Source organism: Capricornis sumatraensis, chromosome X (assembly GCF_032405125.1).
Source record: "Capricornis sumatraensis isolate serow.1 chromosome X, serow.2, whole genome shotgun sequence".
NCBI classification, from domain to species: domain Eukaryota; kingdom Metazoa; phylum Chordata; class Mammalia; order Artiodactyla; family Bovidae; genus Capricornis; species Capricornis sumatraensis.
This window is the reverse complement of record NC_091092.1, coordinates 142,916,328-142,935,018: the sequence shown is the minus strand read 5'-3', so window position 1 is coordinate 142,935,018 and position 18,691 is coordinate 142,916,328. Positions and strand designations below refer to the sequence as shown.

The following is an 18,691-nucleotide window of genomic DNA, read 5'->3' as shown; positions in this document are numbered from 1 at the left end:
AGTCAGGCACGACTGAGCGACTTTCACTTTCTACCCTTATGGCCCAATCTCTTCCCAACGACCTCCAGCCCCTTAGACCATCACACGGGAGGGGTTGGGTTTCTTTTTCTTTTTCCCTTTTTGGCCTCATCATATGGGATCTTAGTTCCCCGACCAGGGATGAAACCCATGCACTCCTCTGTATTGCATGCACGGGAGTCTTAACCCATGGACCACCAGGGAACTGCCCCGGGGCAGCACGGTTGGGGTTCAGGAGGACACCCCGAGCATTTTGTCTGGGGCAATATCCGTGAAAGGACTTGTTCCAGAAACACAGCCCTCGTGATGGGTGAGATCACCCATGTGTTTACCTGATAAAAAGATGAAGGCTTGCAGGGAGCTCTGACTTCACCCCAAGGGAAGGTGAGGTGGCCTCCTCTGCTGGATCCCACCCCTGACCAGTCTCCTCTGTCGTGCTGCAGAGCGGCAGCCTTATCTGAACAAGCGCCCCCGCTTCTTTGAAGTGGCCCTGAGGCTGGGGCCAGTCCGTCCCTCCGTTGCAGACAAAACAGCCGCCCGTCTCCCAAGCCGGGGGCACTTCAGTTCCTCTTCCTGCCTCTCAATGCCTATCAGCTCCTGCAGGCTGCATTTCCGTTTTGAAAACTGAATGATTAAGTGGTTCCAGTCGTTCCAGTGCTTGAACATCTCCAATGCTCGTTTGCTTCAGGTGTCTGAGAACAGGGTTGGAATCGGGGGCAGGACTGTGTTCCCAGGCGGCTGGGGAGCCTGCTTGCATTCACCCCGACTTGATAAGGCGTGAAACCAACCCTGAAAGGGGGCGTGGGCCGTGCCGTGTTCCTCCTGTGGTATAGGATGAAAGCGGGCTTTGGACGAGGGACCCTGCTGTCCCCCACTGACGTCTTTTCCTCCCCTCCTCCTCTTGGTTTGCCCTTGCCAGAAGCGTTGCCTGTCGTGTTGTGAGACAGACTTTGGTATCAGAGGGGAAGTTACAGAGATAACCATTGGGCTTTGGCCTTCAGGAGACGAGAGTCTTGGACTGGGGCTGGTAGCTTAAGCAGAGAGCCATCAACAAGGTTCAGGGGACTTGCCATGGCGGTCCCCTGGTTCGGATTCCGAGCTTCTGCTGCAGGAAGCATGAGTTCGAAGCCTGGTCAGGGAACTAAGGTCCTGCATGACACCTGTGGCCAAAAATAAATAAAAATGGGGGCGGGGAGTGGAGAAGAGAGTTTGGAGCCCCGAGTGGTAATGCAGCAGGGTATTCAGGAGGCTGGGAGGCGGCCACTCTGCTTCCAGAGTGGACGTGGTGTTGGGGGCCCAGGAGGGTTAGTGGAAGTGAACCAGACATGGGGTGCAGGTGTGAGGAGAGGGGACCCCAGCCCAACACAGCCGGGAGGCAAGAAAGGACCATTTCTCTGGGGAGAAATGACAGACACTTCTTAGTCGCTGGCCTGTGATGTTCGGGCAAAAGCTTGTAATGTGCAGAGGCTTGCAAGGCTCAGTGGTAAAGAATTTGCCTGCCAATGCAAGAGACAGGGGTTTGATCCCTGGGTTGGGAAGACCCCCCTCTGGAGAAGGAAATGGCAACCCACTCCAGTGTTCTTGCCTGAAGAATCCCATGGACAGAGGAGCCTGGTGGGCTATGGTCCATGGGGGGTTGCAGAGTTGGACTCGGCTCAGTGACTTAGCACGCATGCATGGTGTCCAGAGCAAGGCGACAGTGGTTAGTTTTGCCTGGTCAGTGGTGGGACTGGACTGAACACAGGGCCTCCACTCGGCCTGATGGCCAGCCTCTCTCCCGTTGCTGGTGGGAGATCTTTAATTTTGGGGGCCACGTTGCACGGCAGTGGCGTGACTTGTGGGGTCCGGTTCCCTGACCAGGGATCGAACCCGCACCTTTTGCATCGGAAGCATGGGGTCTTCGCCGCTGGATCGCCAGGGGAGTTCTTGCAAGACATTCTGTGGGAGGCAGGAGGCTGCCGGCGTCCTGGCATGGTGGATGCGTCTTCACAGGGCAGGAAGTCAAAAGGGCGTTTCAGAGCTGTCCCGTCTCCTGTTTGTGTGTTCCACCGAGGGTTGTCACGAGTGTGGCAGGCACTTTATCCTTTCTCAAGCGGAGGTTCCCAGTTGGGAATGATAGCTGTTGTCCCTAAGGGTATATACTGCACAGTATCTGGGGACATTCCAGATGTTATTGGGGTGGTGGTGGGGGTGGGCGATGCCGCTGACATCCAGTGGGCAGAGACTAGGAATGGTGATCGTAGACATCCTCCAGGTAAGGGACAGCCCCGTCACAGAGGAATATCCAGCCCTCAACATCCCTGGTTCCCGGGGGAGAAACGTGCTGAGGTATCCCAGTGTTCAGCTAGCCCATCCATATTTTATTTTACTTTATTATTTTTTTAAAAATGTTTGCCTGTTTGACTGCAGCTGGGTGTTAGTTGCAGGGCACACAGGATCTTTGATCTTAGTTGTGAGATGTGGGACCTTGTTCCCTGACTGGGGATCAAACCTGGGGCCCCCCTGCATTGAGAGCTTGGAGTCTTCGCCACTGGGCCGCCAGGGAAGTCTGTATCCCATGTTTTTTGTTTTTGTTGTTGGCTGGACATTTGGCTTATTTCTGAGTTTTAGCTGGTATGGGTGGTGCTGGTGTGGTCATTCTTACACAGGTCTTTTGGTGAATACACAGGAGACTTGAAGGTTTTTCCACCTGTTTTCCCAACTGGTCATAGCAATTTTTGCATCCGCCCCGTGGACAGAGGAGCCTGGAGGGCTACAGTCCATGGGGCTGGCAAAGAGTCAGACATGACCGAGCGACTAACAGAACAACAATAAACTGTGCATGAGAGTTGCTGGTGTTACAAGCAGCCCAGGCTTCCATCGGCAGGTGAAAGGATAAAGGGAACGCAGCGTCGACATACGATAGAAGATTAGTGTTAGAAAACGGGTGCTGCACGTGGCCTGCGGTCATGTGCGTGAACCTCGAGGGCTATAACCAGGCCCAGAGGACAGTCCGGTGAGACTCCACTTGCACACGGCATCCACAGGAGTCGGGTTCTGGAGACAGAAGGGCAGGGCGGCTGCTGCCAAGGACTGGGAGAAATGCTTGATGGATCCGGTGCAAGGTGAATTCCTAGGGCTCACTTACACATCATGTGATTATAAAGACCGCTGCTGAACGGTACACTTAAAAATGGGCGACAGATCTTATTAAATAACAGCATCAGCAATTCCGTCTATGACTGTGGCATGCCCTGTCAGCTACTTAGATAACTTCTTCCAAAGCAATGTTTTGTAGTTTTCAGGGTTCAAGTTTTACCCTCCTCTTTTTAATCAAATTTGGGCTTCCCTTGGCTCAGCTGGTTAAGAATCTGCCTGCACGGTGGGAGACCTGGGTTCGATCTCTGGGTTGGGAAGATTCCCCTGGAGAAGGGAAAGGCTACCCACTCCAGTATTCTGACCTAGAGAATTTTCCACGGAGTGTATAGTCCGTGCGGTCGCAAAAAATTGGACACGACCGAGCGACTTTCACTCTCATCAAATTTATCACTGGAATGTCTCTGCCCCTTCAGACTATTGTAAGTGAAATTGTTTTCTTCATTTTATTTTTGGGTTGTTTGTTCATAGTGTATAGAAAGTAAATAAGTTTCTGTATATTGAAAAAAATGGTGACAATAAATTTTGTGTGGGGTGGGTTAAAGCACAATTTTAAAAAACTTGTTGTCCACTCACTAAGTTGTGTCCAACTCTTTGCAACCCCATGGACAAAGACAGAAGGTGAAAGTGATGCAGAAGTGCCCAGTGGCCTCCAGTTTCTCTTCACCCCCTATCACTGCTTATCTTCCTACCAGGAGAGGCCCAGCTTCCCTGTCCTTCACCATCTCCTGGAGCTTGCTCAAACTCATGTCCATGGAGTCAGTGATGCCATCCAACCATCTCATCCTTTGTCGTCCCCTTCTCCTCCTGCCTTCAATCTTTCCCAGTGTCAGGATCTTTTCCAATGAGTCGGCTCTTCACATCAGGTGATGCTTTCGAACTGTGGTGTTGGAGAAGACTCTTGAGAGTCCCTTGGACTGCAAGGAGATCCATCCAGTCCATCCTAAAGGACATCAGCTTGCTCAAACTCATGTCCATTGAATCAGTGATGCCGTCCAACCATTTCATCCTCTGTCGTCCCCTTCTCCTACTGCCTTCAGTCTTTCCCAGCATCAGGGTCTTTTCCAGTGAGTTGGCTCTTTGCATCAAATGGACAAAGGATTGGAGTTTCAGCTTTAGCATCAGTCCTTCCAATGCATATTCAGAACTGATCTCCTTTAGGATGGACTGGTTGGATCTCCTTGCTGTCCAAGTGACTCTCAAGAGTCTTCTCCAACACCACAGTTCAAAAGCATCAGTTCTTCAGTGCTCAGCCTTCTTTATGGTCCAACTCTCACATACGTGCATGACTGCTGGGAAAACCATAGCTTTCGCCTTCTATCCTTGGACAAAGTTTCCTTTGGACCCAATCTAATGAACCATATGGAAATAGAGTTTCTAGAAAACATAGTCCCCATTCTAACCAAGAGGACCCAGAGCTATGCCTAAGTTAGGAACACCTGACCTGTGCATATAGCACATACATCAGAGAGCCAACTGTGGAGAAGGCATATTTGCTTTTTTCCCCTTTGCTCGATTGCAAAAACCACAGTCTGTAAACCATAACATCTTTTTCCTTTAATTAGTGGATAACTGCACAACAATGTTGTGTTAGTTTCTGCCGTACAACAAGTTGAGTCAGCCATGCGTGCGTGTGTGCTAAGTCATTTCAGTTGTGTCTGACTCTGCGACGCCATGGACTGTAGCCCGCCAGGCTCCTCTGTCCATGGGATTCTCCAGGCAGGAATACTGGAATGGGTTGCCCTGCCCTCCTCCAGGGGATCTTCTTCACCCAGGGATTGAACCCGTCTCTTATGTCTCCTATGTTGGCCGGTGGGTTCGTTACCACTAGTGCCACCTGAGAAGCCTGAATCAGCCATGAGCATACATATATAAACGACATTTTTTAGAGAGGTATTTGTGTTTTAGCCTGAGAACTTAAATTGCATTTATGTGTGTGTGTGTTTCAAATGGGGGACGTGTGGTCTAGTTTCCACATCATCCATTTAGGTGAAACTTTTGTAAGACACCCCCCCCATCTTGTGAATGGCGACGAGTTGTATTTTAAAAGTTTTCTGTAAAGCTGTATAGTAGCTCATCACGGGTAAAAGAAACTGTAGGTTGAGAATAAACAGTAAGAGCTTCTAGGATAACTGAACTTTGGGGCTTACCTTCCCCCCAAGCAGTGTGGTATGCAAGGACTTAGAAACCAGTGTACCCAAATAGCTTTGGGGTGTCTGTAAACGGAGCAATCTCCCTTTGCCCCTTAAGCGTCTCATTTCCTCGTGTTATTGATTAGGAGTGGGAACCGTTTGTCACGGAACTTGAGAGTCCAGGAGCCTCCCTTGGGTTGCAGTTCTGATTGGAATGCCAGCAAATTCTAAATAACGTGCTTTCTAAGTAATACTTGCATAAGACTCTGAATTTGCAACATATTTTCGTAATTTGTCTCCTTTTTATTCTTCGCAAGGTCTTGGGTTGTCAGGCCCCCCACCCCCCCAACTCTTGTCAGAATTGTTTTGAGTGGAAAACTGAGACCAAGAACAATAAAGTGGGCTTCATTCTCCAGTTCTCTCCAGTCAGGCTTCCCTGCTGGGCTCAGATGGTGAAGAATCTGCCTGCCATACTGGAGACCTGGGTTCGATCCCTGGGTCGGGAAGATCCCCTGGGGGAGGAGGGCATGGCAACCCACTCCAGTAAGCCTGGAGAATCCCCATGGACAGAGGACCCTGGCGGGCTACGATCCATGCAGTTGCAAAGAGTCGGACATGACTGAGCCACGAACGCTTTCTGTTCTCCAACTTGCAGTGAAGTGGTAGGGCTCAGTCTGACGTCCTAGCGCCTTCACCCTCATCTCTGTGAAAGCATCCCTGATCGTCAGCCCCTCTTCGAATCCTCTGGTCTGACTGCTCCCCGCTCTGTGATGCTGGGGCCCATGTATGCCTCCATCACCATGCTTGTCACATGAAATTGTCTATCCGTCAGGGTCCGGTTGGGAGGCAGAAAGCGCGCAGTAATTGGAACAGGGGCTGCTTAATAGAAAGCAGGCTTCTGGGCACTGGCCACATACCAACACGCCCCTTCCAGCTCGTCTGTTGGGTGGGGTTGTGTGGTTGCCATGGAGACCGGAAGACACCACCCCCACCCCCCAACAAAGCTTAAAATAACTTACCATATGGCTCTCTCGGTGCAGAAGTTTACCACCCCGGGTGTAAAGAATTACTATCAGCAGACGTTTCCTTATTATTAACTTAGTGAAGAATGATTAACTAAGTGCTCTTTGGGGTAAAGAGAGCTCTGAAGAGTACGGCAGCTGGAAGGAACAGTGACACCACTTCTGGGCTTGAGGCTGGTGACCTCTCTGATGCTGGCAAAGATTGAAGGCGGGATGGGGAATGGGACGACAGAGGATGAAGATGGTTGGATGGTATCACCAATGCGGCGGACGCGAGTTTGAGCAAGCTCCGGGAGCTGGTGGTGGATAGGGAGGCCTGGCACACCGCAGTCCATTGGTTTGAAAAGAGGCAAGACACGACTGAGCAACAGAACTGCAAGGAGATGCAACCAGTCCATCCTAAATGATGTGAGTCCTGAACATTCTTTGGAAGGACTGATGCTGGAGCTGAAACTCCAATACTCTGGCCACCTGATACTGACTCCTTGGAAAAGACCCTGATACTGGGAAGGATTGAAGGCAGGAGGAGAAGGGGACAACAGAAGATGAGATGGTTGGATGGCATCACCAAGTCAATGGACATGAGTTTGAGCAAGCTCTGGGAGATGGTGAAGGACAGGGAAGCCTGGCGTGTTGCAGTCCATTGGTTTGAAGAGTCAAGACACTGCCTTCTCTCGGGAGCAGGGCTGACTTCAGAGGGACACTGACTTCACCAGTGTCCCTCTGGTGCCCTCTGCTGACGACACTTCCCGAGGCACAGCCTGCCCCCCCCCCCCACCCCCTGCCAAAGGTCCCCCTGTGCAGCCCCAGTATCACCACTCAGCTGGTGACTGGTGATTTGCGCTTAAGACGCACTGCATTGCTAACTGGCGTGGCACTGGAATGGGTATCCTCTGCACACCTTTTTCCTGGATTGTGACTTCCCCTCGCCAGGCAGGGGTGTTCCGAAAATGCCCCCTGGGTGTTGCCCTGCACACAGCATCCCCTCCACGGGTTGGCCTGTGTTCTTCGAAGTGCTGTGCTGTCCCTGAGGCTCAGGACTCTGCAGAGCCCTGAGGCCCTGGACGTTCACCCCTCTTGGAGAGCAGTCATGTACCTTGGGCTTCGTCTTCCCCTGGGGAGGCTGTGGGCTCTGCGCTCAGAGTTGAACAGTCCTGTCAGGGTTCCCTGTCAAGTCTCGCTTGGGTTCTGAATTGCTACCACTGACCCCCTGATGCAAATTTCCTTCCCTTTGTGTTTCTTTTTTAAAAATTGCACTGTTTTATTTATGTATTTGATGCTTTTGAACTGTGCTATTGAAGAAGACTCTTAAGAGCCCCTTAGACTGCAAGGAGCTCCAACAAGTCCATCCTAAAGGAGATCAGTCCTGAATATTCATTGGAAGGACTGATGCTGAAGCTGAAGCTCTCTTAATACTTCGGCCACCTGCCGGGAAGAGCTGACTCATTAGAAAAGACGCTGATGCTGGGAAAGATTGAGGGCAGGAGGAGAAGGGGACGACAGAGGATGAGATGGTTGGATGGCATCACCGACTTAATGAACATGAGTTTGAGCAAACACCGGGAGATGGTGAAGGACAGGGCAGCCTGGCGTGCTGCAGTCCATGGGGTCGCAAAGAGTTGAACAGGACTGAGCTACTGAACAACAATTAATGAGTTTGTTTTTGGCTGTGCTGGGTCTTCCTTGTTGCACAAGGGCTTTCTCTAGTCGCAGCAGGTAAGGGCTACCCAGTAGCTGAGGTGGGCTTCCCTGGTGGCTCAAATGGTAAAGAATCTGCCTGCAATTATGGAGACCCGAGTTCCATCCCTGGGTGGGGAAGATCCCCTGGAGGAGGGGGATCCCACTCCAGTGGGGTAGCATCCCACTCCAGTATTCTTGCCTGGAGAATCCCATGGACAGAAGAGCCTGGCGGGCTAGAATCCACAGGGTCACAGAGAGTCGGAGACGACTGAGCAACTAACATTGTCACTTTCCATTTGTCGTGCACAGGCTTCTCATTGTGGTGGCTTCTCGTGTTGCAGAGCGTGGGCTCTCGGGCGCTAGGGCTTCCATACTTGCAGCACGTGGGCTCACTGGATGCGGCTCCCAGGCTCTAGACCATGGGCTCAATAGTTGTGGCCCATGGGACTAGTTACTCTGCAACGTGTGGGATTTTCCCAGACCAGGGATTGAACCTGTCTCCCCTCCACTGGCAAGCAATTCGTATCTATTAGACCACCAGGGAAGATCCGCCCCCTGCCTCCCAAAGTTATGTTTCTTAAATGGTCTTCTTGAGCAGTCAGCATCTTTCCTGTTTCTCTGTGGACTTCTGGTTGCTAACTGCAGCCTCTGATGCCTCCAGGTCCTTCAGACTTCTCCTTGGCCTGCTCTGTCCATCAGCCTGGCTCTGTCTGCTTCTCCAGGCCATGTCTGCCTTTCTTGGTCTTGGAGCCCGGTGTGATGCAGCCCTCACCTTGGCAATGAGTGGAGGGAGTGTGTTAGAATCTTCAGGGTGCATCCTTATGTTCTTATGTGCGGGACTAAACGCAGACTTGTTCCTCTGAATCTGAAATGTATGAGGTTGCTGTGGGGGTTTCTTAGGCTTTTTTTGGCCATGTGGAGGTGGTTACCACTTTCCTTGTTTTTCGAGATAACATTTTGTCAAGCACGAGGAAAGTAATTTTCCTCTAATTGAAGTTTTATTGGTTGTTTTGAGGATTTGTACACAGTTCAGTGTGTACACCCTTCTTTTTTAAAAAATTAATTTATTTTAATTGGAGCCTAATTACTTTACAATATTGTAGTGGTTTTTGCCATACATTGACATGAATCAGCCATGGGTGTACATGTGTCCCCCATCCTAAACCCCTCTTCCACCTCCCTCCCATCCCATCCCTCTGGGTCATCCCAGTGCACCAGCCCCAAGCACCCTGTCTCATGCATCAAACCTGGACTGGCGATCTGTTTCACATATGGTAATATACATGTTTCAAGGTTATTCTCTCAAATCATCCCACCCTCGCCTTCTCCCACAGAGTCCAAAGGTCTGTTCTGTACATCTGTGTCTCTTTTGCTGTCTCGCATATAGGGTCATCGTTACCATCTTTCTAAATTCCATATATATGTGTTAGTATACTGAATTGGTGTTTTTCTTTCTGACTTACTTCACTCTGTATAATAGGCTCCAGTTTCATTCACCTCATTAGAACTGATTCAAATGCAGTCTTTCTAATGGCTGAGTAATATGCCATTGTGTATAGGACCACAGCTTTCTTATCCAGTCGTCTGCTGATGGACATCTAGGTTGCTTCCATGCCCTGGCCATTGTAAACAGTGTACACCCTTCTTAATGTAGGTACTGAACATCTAAAAAACTACATAGTTTCCTTTCTAAACTTCCTGGTGCTTCCCTGGTGGCTCAGATGGTAAAGTGTCTGCCTGCAATGCAGGAGACCTGGGTTCAATCCCTGGTTTGGGAAGCTCCCCTGGAAAAGGAAATGGCGACTCACTCCAGTACTCTTGCCTGGAAAATTCCATGGACTGAGGAGCCTGGTAGACTACAGCCCACGGGGTTGCAAAGAGTTGGAAACAACTGAGCAACTTCACTTTCCTTTCTAAACAGATATTCCAGTGACTTTCTAGCCTAAAATGCAGAAGCTACTTTTCCTCAGTGAAGTTGCTCAGTCGTGTCCGACTCTCTGCAACCCCATGGACTATAGCCTACCAGGCTCCTCCGTCCATGGGATTTTCCAGGCAAGAGTACTTGAATGGGGTGCCATTTCCTTCTCCAGGGGATCTTTCCAACCCTAGGATTGAACCCAGGTCTCCTGCATTGCAGGCAGATGCTTTACCATTTAAGCCACCAAGAGGAACCAAATATTGATAGGCTGTGCCATCATATAGGTCCCATTAACTCATCGTTTAATATCGTAAGCACAGCATGCTCGATTTTCACTTTTTCATGGCATGTTCATGGCACATTATGGGAGATTGGAGTGTCATGATGTGGAACAAGAAAGAGCCAAGATCAAGGAGTGCTTTTCTTTGGGAAGTGATTCTACTAAAACCCCTGGGAGTCGAGGTCATTTTAAATGTTCAAGACATATTTTGTGCACAATTGTGACACCAGATTGCCATTGAGTATGTTTTGTGTTAAAAAAAATTCCCCCCCATGAAATAGTCAGCTGATGCTCAGGACATGTGTGCTGTGCTAAGTCGCTTCAGTTGTGTCCAACTCTCTGCAACCCTGTGGACCATAGCCCGCTAGCCTCTTCTGTCCATGGGATTCTCCACTCAACTACTTTGCCAACAAAGGCCCGTCTAGTCAAAGCTATGGTCTTTCCAATGGTCATGTATGGATGTGAGAGTTGGACTATAAAGAAAGCTGAGTGTCGAAGAATTGATGCTTTTGAACTGTGGTGTTGGAGAAGACTCTTGGAAGCCCCTTGGACTGCAAGGAGATCCAACCAGTCCATCCTGAAGGAAATCAGTCCTGAATATTCATTGGAAGGACTGATGTTGAAGGTGAAGCTCCAATCCTTTGGCCACCTGATGCAAAGAACTGACTCATTGGAAAAGACCCTCACGCTGGGAAAGATTGAAGGCAGGAGGAGAAGGGGACGACAGAGGATGAGATGGTTGGATGGCATCACCCACTCAGTGGACATTAGTTTGAGCAAGCTCCAGGAGCTGGTGATGGACAGGGAAGCCTGGCATGCTGCAGTCCATGGGAGTGTGAAGAATGGGAACTGAACTGAGAGTTCTTGGGAAGCTTGAATTCCACAGATGGCTGATAAGATATTCACCGAGATTGTCCAAGGAGACAGAGACCAGTGATGAGAGTATGTGCAAGTCTGGATACATTTCAGTGGAGGTTTTTGATTCCCCCCACCCCCGCCGCTCCGGGATTCTCTGTTACCAAAGATGCGCTCTCTGATTGCTTCGCAATTAGATCCTCTTCCTGGATGACTCAGCTCTCGCTTCAGAGAACAAGGAACTCGGGAGGGTGACCGGGGAGGTGACGTCAGTGATTGTCCTGGCTCCTAGAAGCCAGTGCTGTCTTACGCTCTCCCCTGGATGGCTTTCTAGTCATAGCTGATAAGTCACGGGTATGATTCATGGCCTTTGAAATCTGATCCCGGATCTAAACGTTCCTCCCCCTTCCATTCTGATCTCCGGTGGTTGCGATTTTCCCAGGCCATCAAAGCTCCATATCTGAGCTCTACTGCACACCCCTTTCCTGCAGTGGCCCTTGATGTCCATCAATGAATATGTCCCTCAACCTGCCTTCCCAGCTGCCAGAGTCCTTGCTTGCGTTTGTGTTCCCTGGCCTGTCTTGGTTTTAGCACGTGCGGCTGCCGATCTGTGATGTGTTCTGGGCAGGAGAGATGCTTTCTCCTATCTACCTAGAGGATGAAGCTGCTAGACAAGCATTTGCTCGCATGATACAGGGTCACTCCCCTGCTTCTCTGCCAGGCCTTCTGGGACCCCCTCCCCCACCCCGCCCCACCACTGCCTCCAGGGTATCCTTCCAGCTTCTGAAACTCAAGGTCAAATTCCTCATCTTCCTCTTTCTGGCCTTATCTTCAAAGGCTCCCCTTGCCAGGGTGCTGCACTTTCCAGGCTGACATTCTTCAGATGGGCCCGTGTCCTGACCCCTTCCCATGGAATGTCCACGCCCATCTCTGCTGGCCCTTTCAAGCTGCTGTCTGGGGGTGAAGGTCTTTCATCCCCAGTCCCGAGCCCCTCCCCTCTCACCCCCGTTGCCCTGACTCGGTCCCTCCCTGAGTGGCTCCCGGCTCTCACGAGAATCGGGGTCCCCCCGCCCTTGGTGGGTGTCATCTTCGATCATCTGTAACAACATCCGTTGGATGAAACACGAAAGCTTGCTTCCAGAAAGACTTCCATAGACTGGCTTTTGTTTTTCCCTTCCCTCTCTCTTGCTGTTTCCAGAGTAGATGTTTCCATCAGGACAGCAAGGCACTCTGCTCATTTTTGGACACTTCGAAGCCCTAAAAACTCAACAGGAGTTTGGCAAACAGAATTCCACTGAATAATCCAAACCGGAATATTCGGCCTGGCAAGTGAGCTTGGGGCTTTCCTTCTGACCAGGGTACATGGACAGGCATCGTGGGTGGGTGTGGATTCCTTGGTCCTTGCCTGCCTGCCTTTTTGTAAAGGGAGTTCTTTTTTTTTTTCCTTAGCAAAGGACACTGAGAACTTTGCCCGGTAGTTGTAGAACAGGACTGCCCCGTTTGTGGCTTCTGCAGACGGTGCCCTCTGCGACTGGCAATGCCCGGCACTCTCTTGACTGTTAAACAGAGGATGGCAATAAAAGGAGCGTGCGTGTATGCAATGCTCGATGCGTTCGAGGCATGACGACTCATGTGTAATGCACGATAGACTATACACAGTCGACGGGCAGAGCCTTATTCCTGGCGCCCTAGGGCCAGCTTCAGGTCTGGGCTTCACCAGGTTCAAGCCTAATGAAGTCTTCCTCACGGGAGAAGCTTGATGGGGTCAAGAGTACAGACCCGAGGTCTTCAAAGCTGCCTGGTTTGCAGCTCTCTTTGCCATGAACATGAAAAACGTTGGACAAATGCTTTGTCTTGGCAAGGAAGCTGAGGCAGGCAGAGATACCCGGCTACTCTGTCTCCCAAACCTGGAGCCATTTTGTTTTTGCTGGGAGTGTAGGTGGAGTGTGGTTTGGGTGAGGCAGACGGGCTTCCTTGGAATGCGGTCTTTGCAGCTGGAGCAGGAGTTGTTAAGTCTTTGCAGATGAAGGAAAGCAACCAGATGTGATTTGGGCTTCCGGGTCAAGCCAGACCTTTGTTCAAAAAATTTTTCATTTATTTGTCTGAGCCAGATCTTCATTGAAGATCTTCCATCTTCATTGCAGTGTTCAGAATCTTTAGTTGTGGCACGTGGGATCTAGTTCCCTGACCATGGAATCGAACCCTGGGCACTCTGCATTTGGGAGCTCAGAGTCTTAGCCACTGGACCTTCAGGCAAGTCCCTTAGCCAGACGTTAATGACAGCACTTTGAGAGAGTCTCACGTGCAAGGGTTTGCGGGGATGAGACGGAAAAGCTCACCGGGTCGTGGCCGAGTCGTTACAGGTAATGAGTTGCCTGTAGGAAGGGCTGCCTTCAGAACCTGTCCTAAGACCCTGCAGCTTCCTCCATCGTCATGGTTTCACCTAAAGGCTTTCTTGTGATGCTCAGATTCACCAGCTCTGCGCGTGTCTGGTTGTTTTCTCTTTGGGGACACCCACCCCTCTTTCTCCTCCATCTCCTGCTCCTTCTTCCTCTTCTGCCAGGCAGCCCAAGGATTCTGTCCTCCGCTGTTTATGGGTCTGTTTTCTGTGTGGGCAGCCTCCATCCCTGCCTCTCCAATCTTGTAAGTTTCTTCCCCTGCTGTTCACTCCATCTTTTTCCCCGGGGACTCCCACCTCCCTCCCACCCCAGGTAACTGCCCACCAACCCTCGGATTGGACACAGCCCTTGGGCACCCCCAGCTGGGGCATGTTGAAACCTAAATTCTCCACCACATGTCCTTCACCTTGGCTGTTTCTGGCTGAGTGTGTAATCTTGGCCGGGTGGAAGCTTATTAACGTTGGGATCTGTCATTACGTTGGGATTAAAAATCGTCTAGACTTGGAAACCGGTTGTTAGCCGAACGAATCGCTTCATAGTTCTGTTTGGAGTGGTCATTTTGTTCATTCTGTTTTGTTTATGGTGTCAACTTGCAATAAATACTTCCTCTGTTACCCCTAAGGAGGGGTTGAGTTGTCCTTGGGTGCAGGCGGAGAGACGGATCCAAGTAACCGTGTGGTTTCATCTTTGAGCCTGTCAGTGGCTTCGTTTCCAGCTCTACAACTCCCAGAGGAGGAACGTTTCGTTGCTTTAGTGCCTGGTGAGGTTTGGAACTGATTTTCAGGCCAGCCCTGGCATATAGTGGGAGCGCAGAGAACTTGGAAAATTGTACCCTGGTATGCACATAAACAGTCATCTTCTTCACTAGTTTTCCTAGCAGTTTGTACAAAGAATGGCTTTTTGGTGTAGAACAGGGGTTGACAGCTTTTGTTTTTAAAGTAACAAGCCAAGTAGTAAATATTTTTGGCTTTATGGGCCCCCGACTGTAGCAGTGTATAAACAAATGGGTGTGGTTGTATTCCAGTAAAATTTTATTTACCCAAAACAAAAACAAGACAGCTGGCTGGATTTTCTGCAGGGAGGGTGAGGGGAGGGCACCCCACCTGGCATGTGGGATCTTCTCTGGCCAGGGATGGGGCCCGGGCCTCCTGCATTGGGAGCATGGAGTCTTAACCACTGGCCCACCAGGGAAGTCCTAGCTGGCTAGATTTGATTCATGGGTCATAGGGCTTCCCTGGTAGCTCAGGTGGTAAAGAATCCGCCTGCAGTACAGGAGACCCCGGTTCGATTCCTGGGTCGGGAAGCTCTGCTGGAGAAGGGACAGGCTACCCACTCCAGTATTCTGGGGCTTCCCTAGTGGCTCAGACTGTAAAGAATCTGCCTGCAGTGCAGGAGACCTGGGTTTGATCCCTGGGTTGGGAAGATCCCCTGGAAGGTCCCCTGGAGGAGGGCATGGCAGCCCACTCCAGTATTCTGGCCTGGAGAATCACATGGACGGGGAGCCTGGCGGGCTGCAGTCCATGGGGTAGCAGAGAGCTGGAGACGACTGAGCGACTAAGCACAGCACACAGTTTGCAGGGCGCTGGTACAGAAAGTAAATTGGTTACTTGATGGCTTACTCGATGCTTAGTTGGATTATTGCTATATAAGAAAAGCTGGGTTAAGGATTTACAGATTGAAAATTCTCAGGATAAAAGTCTTAAAATCCTTTTAAGGAGTTGGTCAGTCCACTTGTGTACATATTGTGTGTAACTCTGAGTAGGAAGTGTTTTATACACATGGGTTTGATCCCATGGTCAGGAACAGCTGAGACCTGTGGTCTTGCCACAGCTAAGACCCCATGCCACAATGAAGACGGAAGATGGCACATGTTGCAACTAAGACCCAGCACAGCGAAATAGATAATTTTTTTTAAAGCAGTGTAGGAGGTCCTCAAAATGTTTACCCTAGTTACCATAGGACCCCGACATTCTACTCCTAGTTAGTTGTGCACCGAAGGGAAATGAGGATGCATATTCACACACAAACGTGTTCATGGGGCCCTGACAGCCAAATGTATGGATGTGACCGTTGGACTCTAAAGAAAGCTGAGCGCCGAAGAATTGATGCTTTTGACCTGTGATGTTGGAGGAGACTCTTGAGAGTCCCTTGGACTGCAAGGAGATCCAACCAGTCCATCCTAGAGGAGATCAGTCCTGGGTGTTCATTGGAAGGACTGATACTGAAACTCCAGTACTTTGGCCACCTGATGTGAAGAACTGACTCATTGAAAAAGACCCTGATGTAGGGAAAGTCTGAAGGTGAGAGGAGAAGGGAACGACAGAGGATGAGATGGTTGGATGGCATCACCGACTCAATGGCCATGAGTTTGAGTAAACTCTGGGAGTGGGTGATGGACAGGGAGGCCTGGCGTGCTGTAGTCCATGGGGTGGCAAAGAGTTGGATACGACTGAGCTACTGAGCTGAACTGACTGAATAGCCCAATAAGTAGAAACAAAGTAAATATATCCATCCCTGATGAACAGATAAATCGAATGTGGTCGATTGGTATGATGGAGTGTCACTCAGCCATAAAAAGGAACGGAGTTCCAACACAGGGGTCAACACAGACGTGCCTGGAAAACACATCATGACTGAAGGAAGCCAGACACAAAAGCCCACCTGTTGTATGACTGTGTACATCAAGTGTCCACAGTACGTACGTGTACATGTACACGTACATGGTTTCCGGGGAGGGCTGGAGAGTGACTGCTGACAGACACGAGGTTTCTTCTGGGCTTAGGAAGCCTGTTCTCAGCTGGGTGGGTGGTGATGGTTGGATGACTCTGAGTACAACTAACAGTCCATTCATTCGTGTGTACATGGGTGGATTGGTGTGTATTTGACTTATAGCTAAATAGAGCGGTTACAGAAATTTAAAAAAAAAACAACAGTGAAAGAAACCTGTTACAGAAAATGTCCTAGGTGCAGGACTTAAAAAAAAAAATCTGTTTTTTTTGGCTCCGGTGGGTCTTTTGTTGGTGCATGTGGGCTTTCTCCAATTGTGACGAGCAAGGGCCCCTGTCCACTTGCGGCATGTGGACGTCTCCTTGCGATGGCTTCTCTTGTTGCAGAACACGGGCTCTTGGGTGCACAGGCTTCAGTAGTTGTGGCCCCCCGGGCTCTGGAGCCCAGGCTCAGCGCTTGTCGTGCACGAGCTTACTTGCGCTGTGGGACACGGACTCTTCCCTGACCAGGGATCTAACCCATGTCTCCTGCATTGGCAGGCAGATTCTTTAACCACAGGACCCCCAGGGAAGCTCTAGGTGCAGGATTGATGGGTGAGACATAACTTGTCAATAATTTTAAAACACCCATCTGTTTTTTTTCTTTTTGGAGGAAGGAGATCCAGAGAGAAAGGGGTCCGTCTGGATCCCCTGTTTCTGGTGTGTTTTTGAGTGTCTGTGTGCTCTGCTGCCCCTTCCGTAAAAGGTAGGCCTTGCAGGTGCAGACTGGATGAGGGGTACAAACCAGGAGAAGGGTGCATCCCTGGTCTGCCACAGGGAATCGGGGCCCAAGCTGGATCCCTTCACTCCTGGGTCGTCCGAGAACTGGTGGGTGGCACGGAGCTGTCACCAACACATCCTCCTGTCTGTGTCCTGGGGATTGGTTTGCTCGTTCGGTGTGGGGAGCTCATGGACCCTCTTTCTGCATTGCAGGTTGAAGAAGGCAGCAAAGCCGCAGCCGTGGACAAACTGCTGGCCGGAGACGAGATCGTGGGCATCAATGACGTCGGTCTGTCCGGGTTTAGACAGGAGGCCATCTGCCTGGTGAAGGGGTCGCATAAGACCCTGAAGCTGGTGGTGAAAAGGTAAGACCTGGGCGTCAAGCCTTGTTTACGAACAGAGATGAGCAGGCCGTCAAAGCGTGGAGTCTGTTGGCTGCCCTGTGTCAACTGTGACAGTCCCGATGTGGACGTGTGTGTGTTTGTGTGTGTGTGTCTGTGCATACATGTGTGAGCGTGTACACTTAGGAAGTACATGAGTGATTCATCTCTTGGCCAAGGATAAATCCAACATCACAAATTTGAAAGATTTCCTTTTCTTCTTTGTTTTACTTAGTTTTATGTTGGAGTATAGTTAACTTAGCTAAAGCTCCGATACTTTGGCCACCTGATGCAAACGGCTGACTCTTTAGAAAAGACAGCAAATTGAATCAGTTATACATACATACATGTATATATATACACACACTCTTTTTTAGATTCTTTTCCTGTGCTTGTCACATAGTATTGAGCAGAGCTCCTGGTAACGGTCAGTTCTTACAAGATTCCTTCTTTCATTACTGCTGAGTGTTAATTTTTGACTTATGAAGTGATTTTGATTCCTTAAGTCTTATTCCTGGCAATAGCTGATTCTCTAAATGAAGCAAAGTGTCATGGCCCATTTTTAACACAAGGTGGCAGGCTACCGGATTTTCGGGTCTCATGCTAACGTGGAGTGATGTATGCAGACATCCAGGTGTTTCTAGCACTGTACTGAGCTCTGGGGCAGGCAAGCATACTTGCATAGAAAGCACATTGTGAATAGGAGTTGGGATAATTTGAGGGGGTCAGAGAGTGAAATTGGGGACATGATGCTTTTACATGTAGGAACTAGAACAGTACAGCTGGGCAGCTCAGAGGTTTTGGTGATTGTTTTGGGCCACGCTGGCTACAAAGCTTCCTGGCTTCTCTGGTGGCTCAGCTGGTAAAGAATCTGCCTGCAGTGCAGCAGACCACGGTTCAGTTCCTGGGTCGGGAAGATCCCCTGGAGAAGGGATAGGCTACCCACTCCAGTATTCTTGGACTTCCCTGGTGGCTCAGCTGGGAAGGAATCCACCTGCAATGTGGGAGACCCGGGTTCGATCCCTGGGTTGGGAAAAACCCCTGGAGAAGGGAACGGCTACCCACTCCAGTATTCGTGCCTAGAGCATTCCATGGAATTCTTGCAAGATCTTAGTTCCCTGACGAGAGATCAGACTCAGGGCCCGGAAGTAATGGAGCCAGAGTCTTAACCACTGTACAGCCAAGAAATTCCCGTGACTGCTTTTATATAGAGAAATAATCCTCCACTTGGTATTTCACAGTTGGCTCATTCACAGTACAGTGTTGACCTGCCTTTTGTTAACAGAATTAGTCCAGTCTTTTCCAAGATTGGCTGTAAATTTTAAAAAGTAAATTGACCTCCCCTCGTACTTCAGTTTTTAGTAGATTTGAAGACATATCCCAAAGG

General features: G+C 50.0%; 1 protein-coding gene across 1 annotated transcript in view; it reads left to right on the top strand.

Moving 5' to 3' along the window:
- SHROOM2 (shroom family member 2) overlaps positions 1-18,691 on the top strand; it is a 146,471-nt gene that overhangs the window by 51,933 nt on the left and 75,847 nt on the right. The window contains exon 2 of the mRNA XM_068963331.1: positions 17,138-17,289. Coding sequence (XP_068819432.1) covers positions 17,138-17,289 — 152 coding nt within the window. The remainder of the gene's footprint in view (positions 1-17,137; positions 17,290-18,691) is intronic.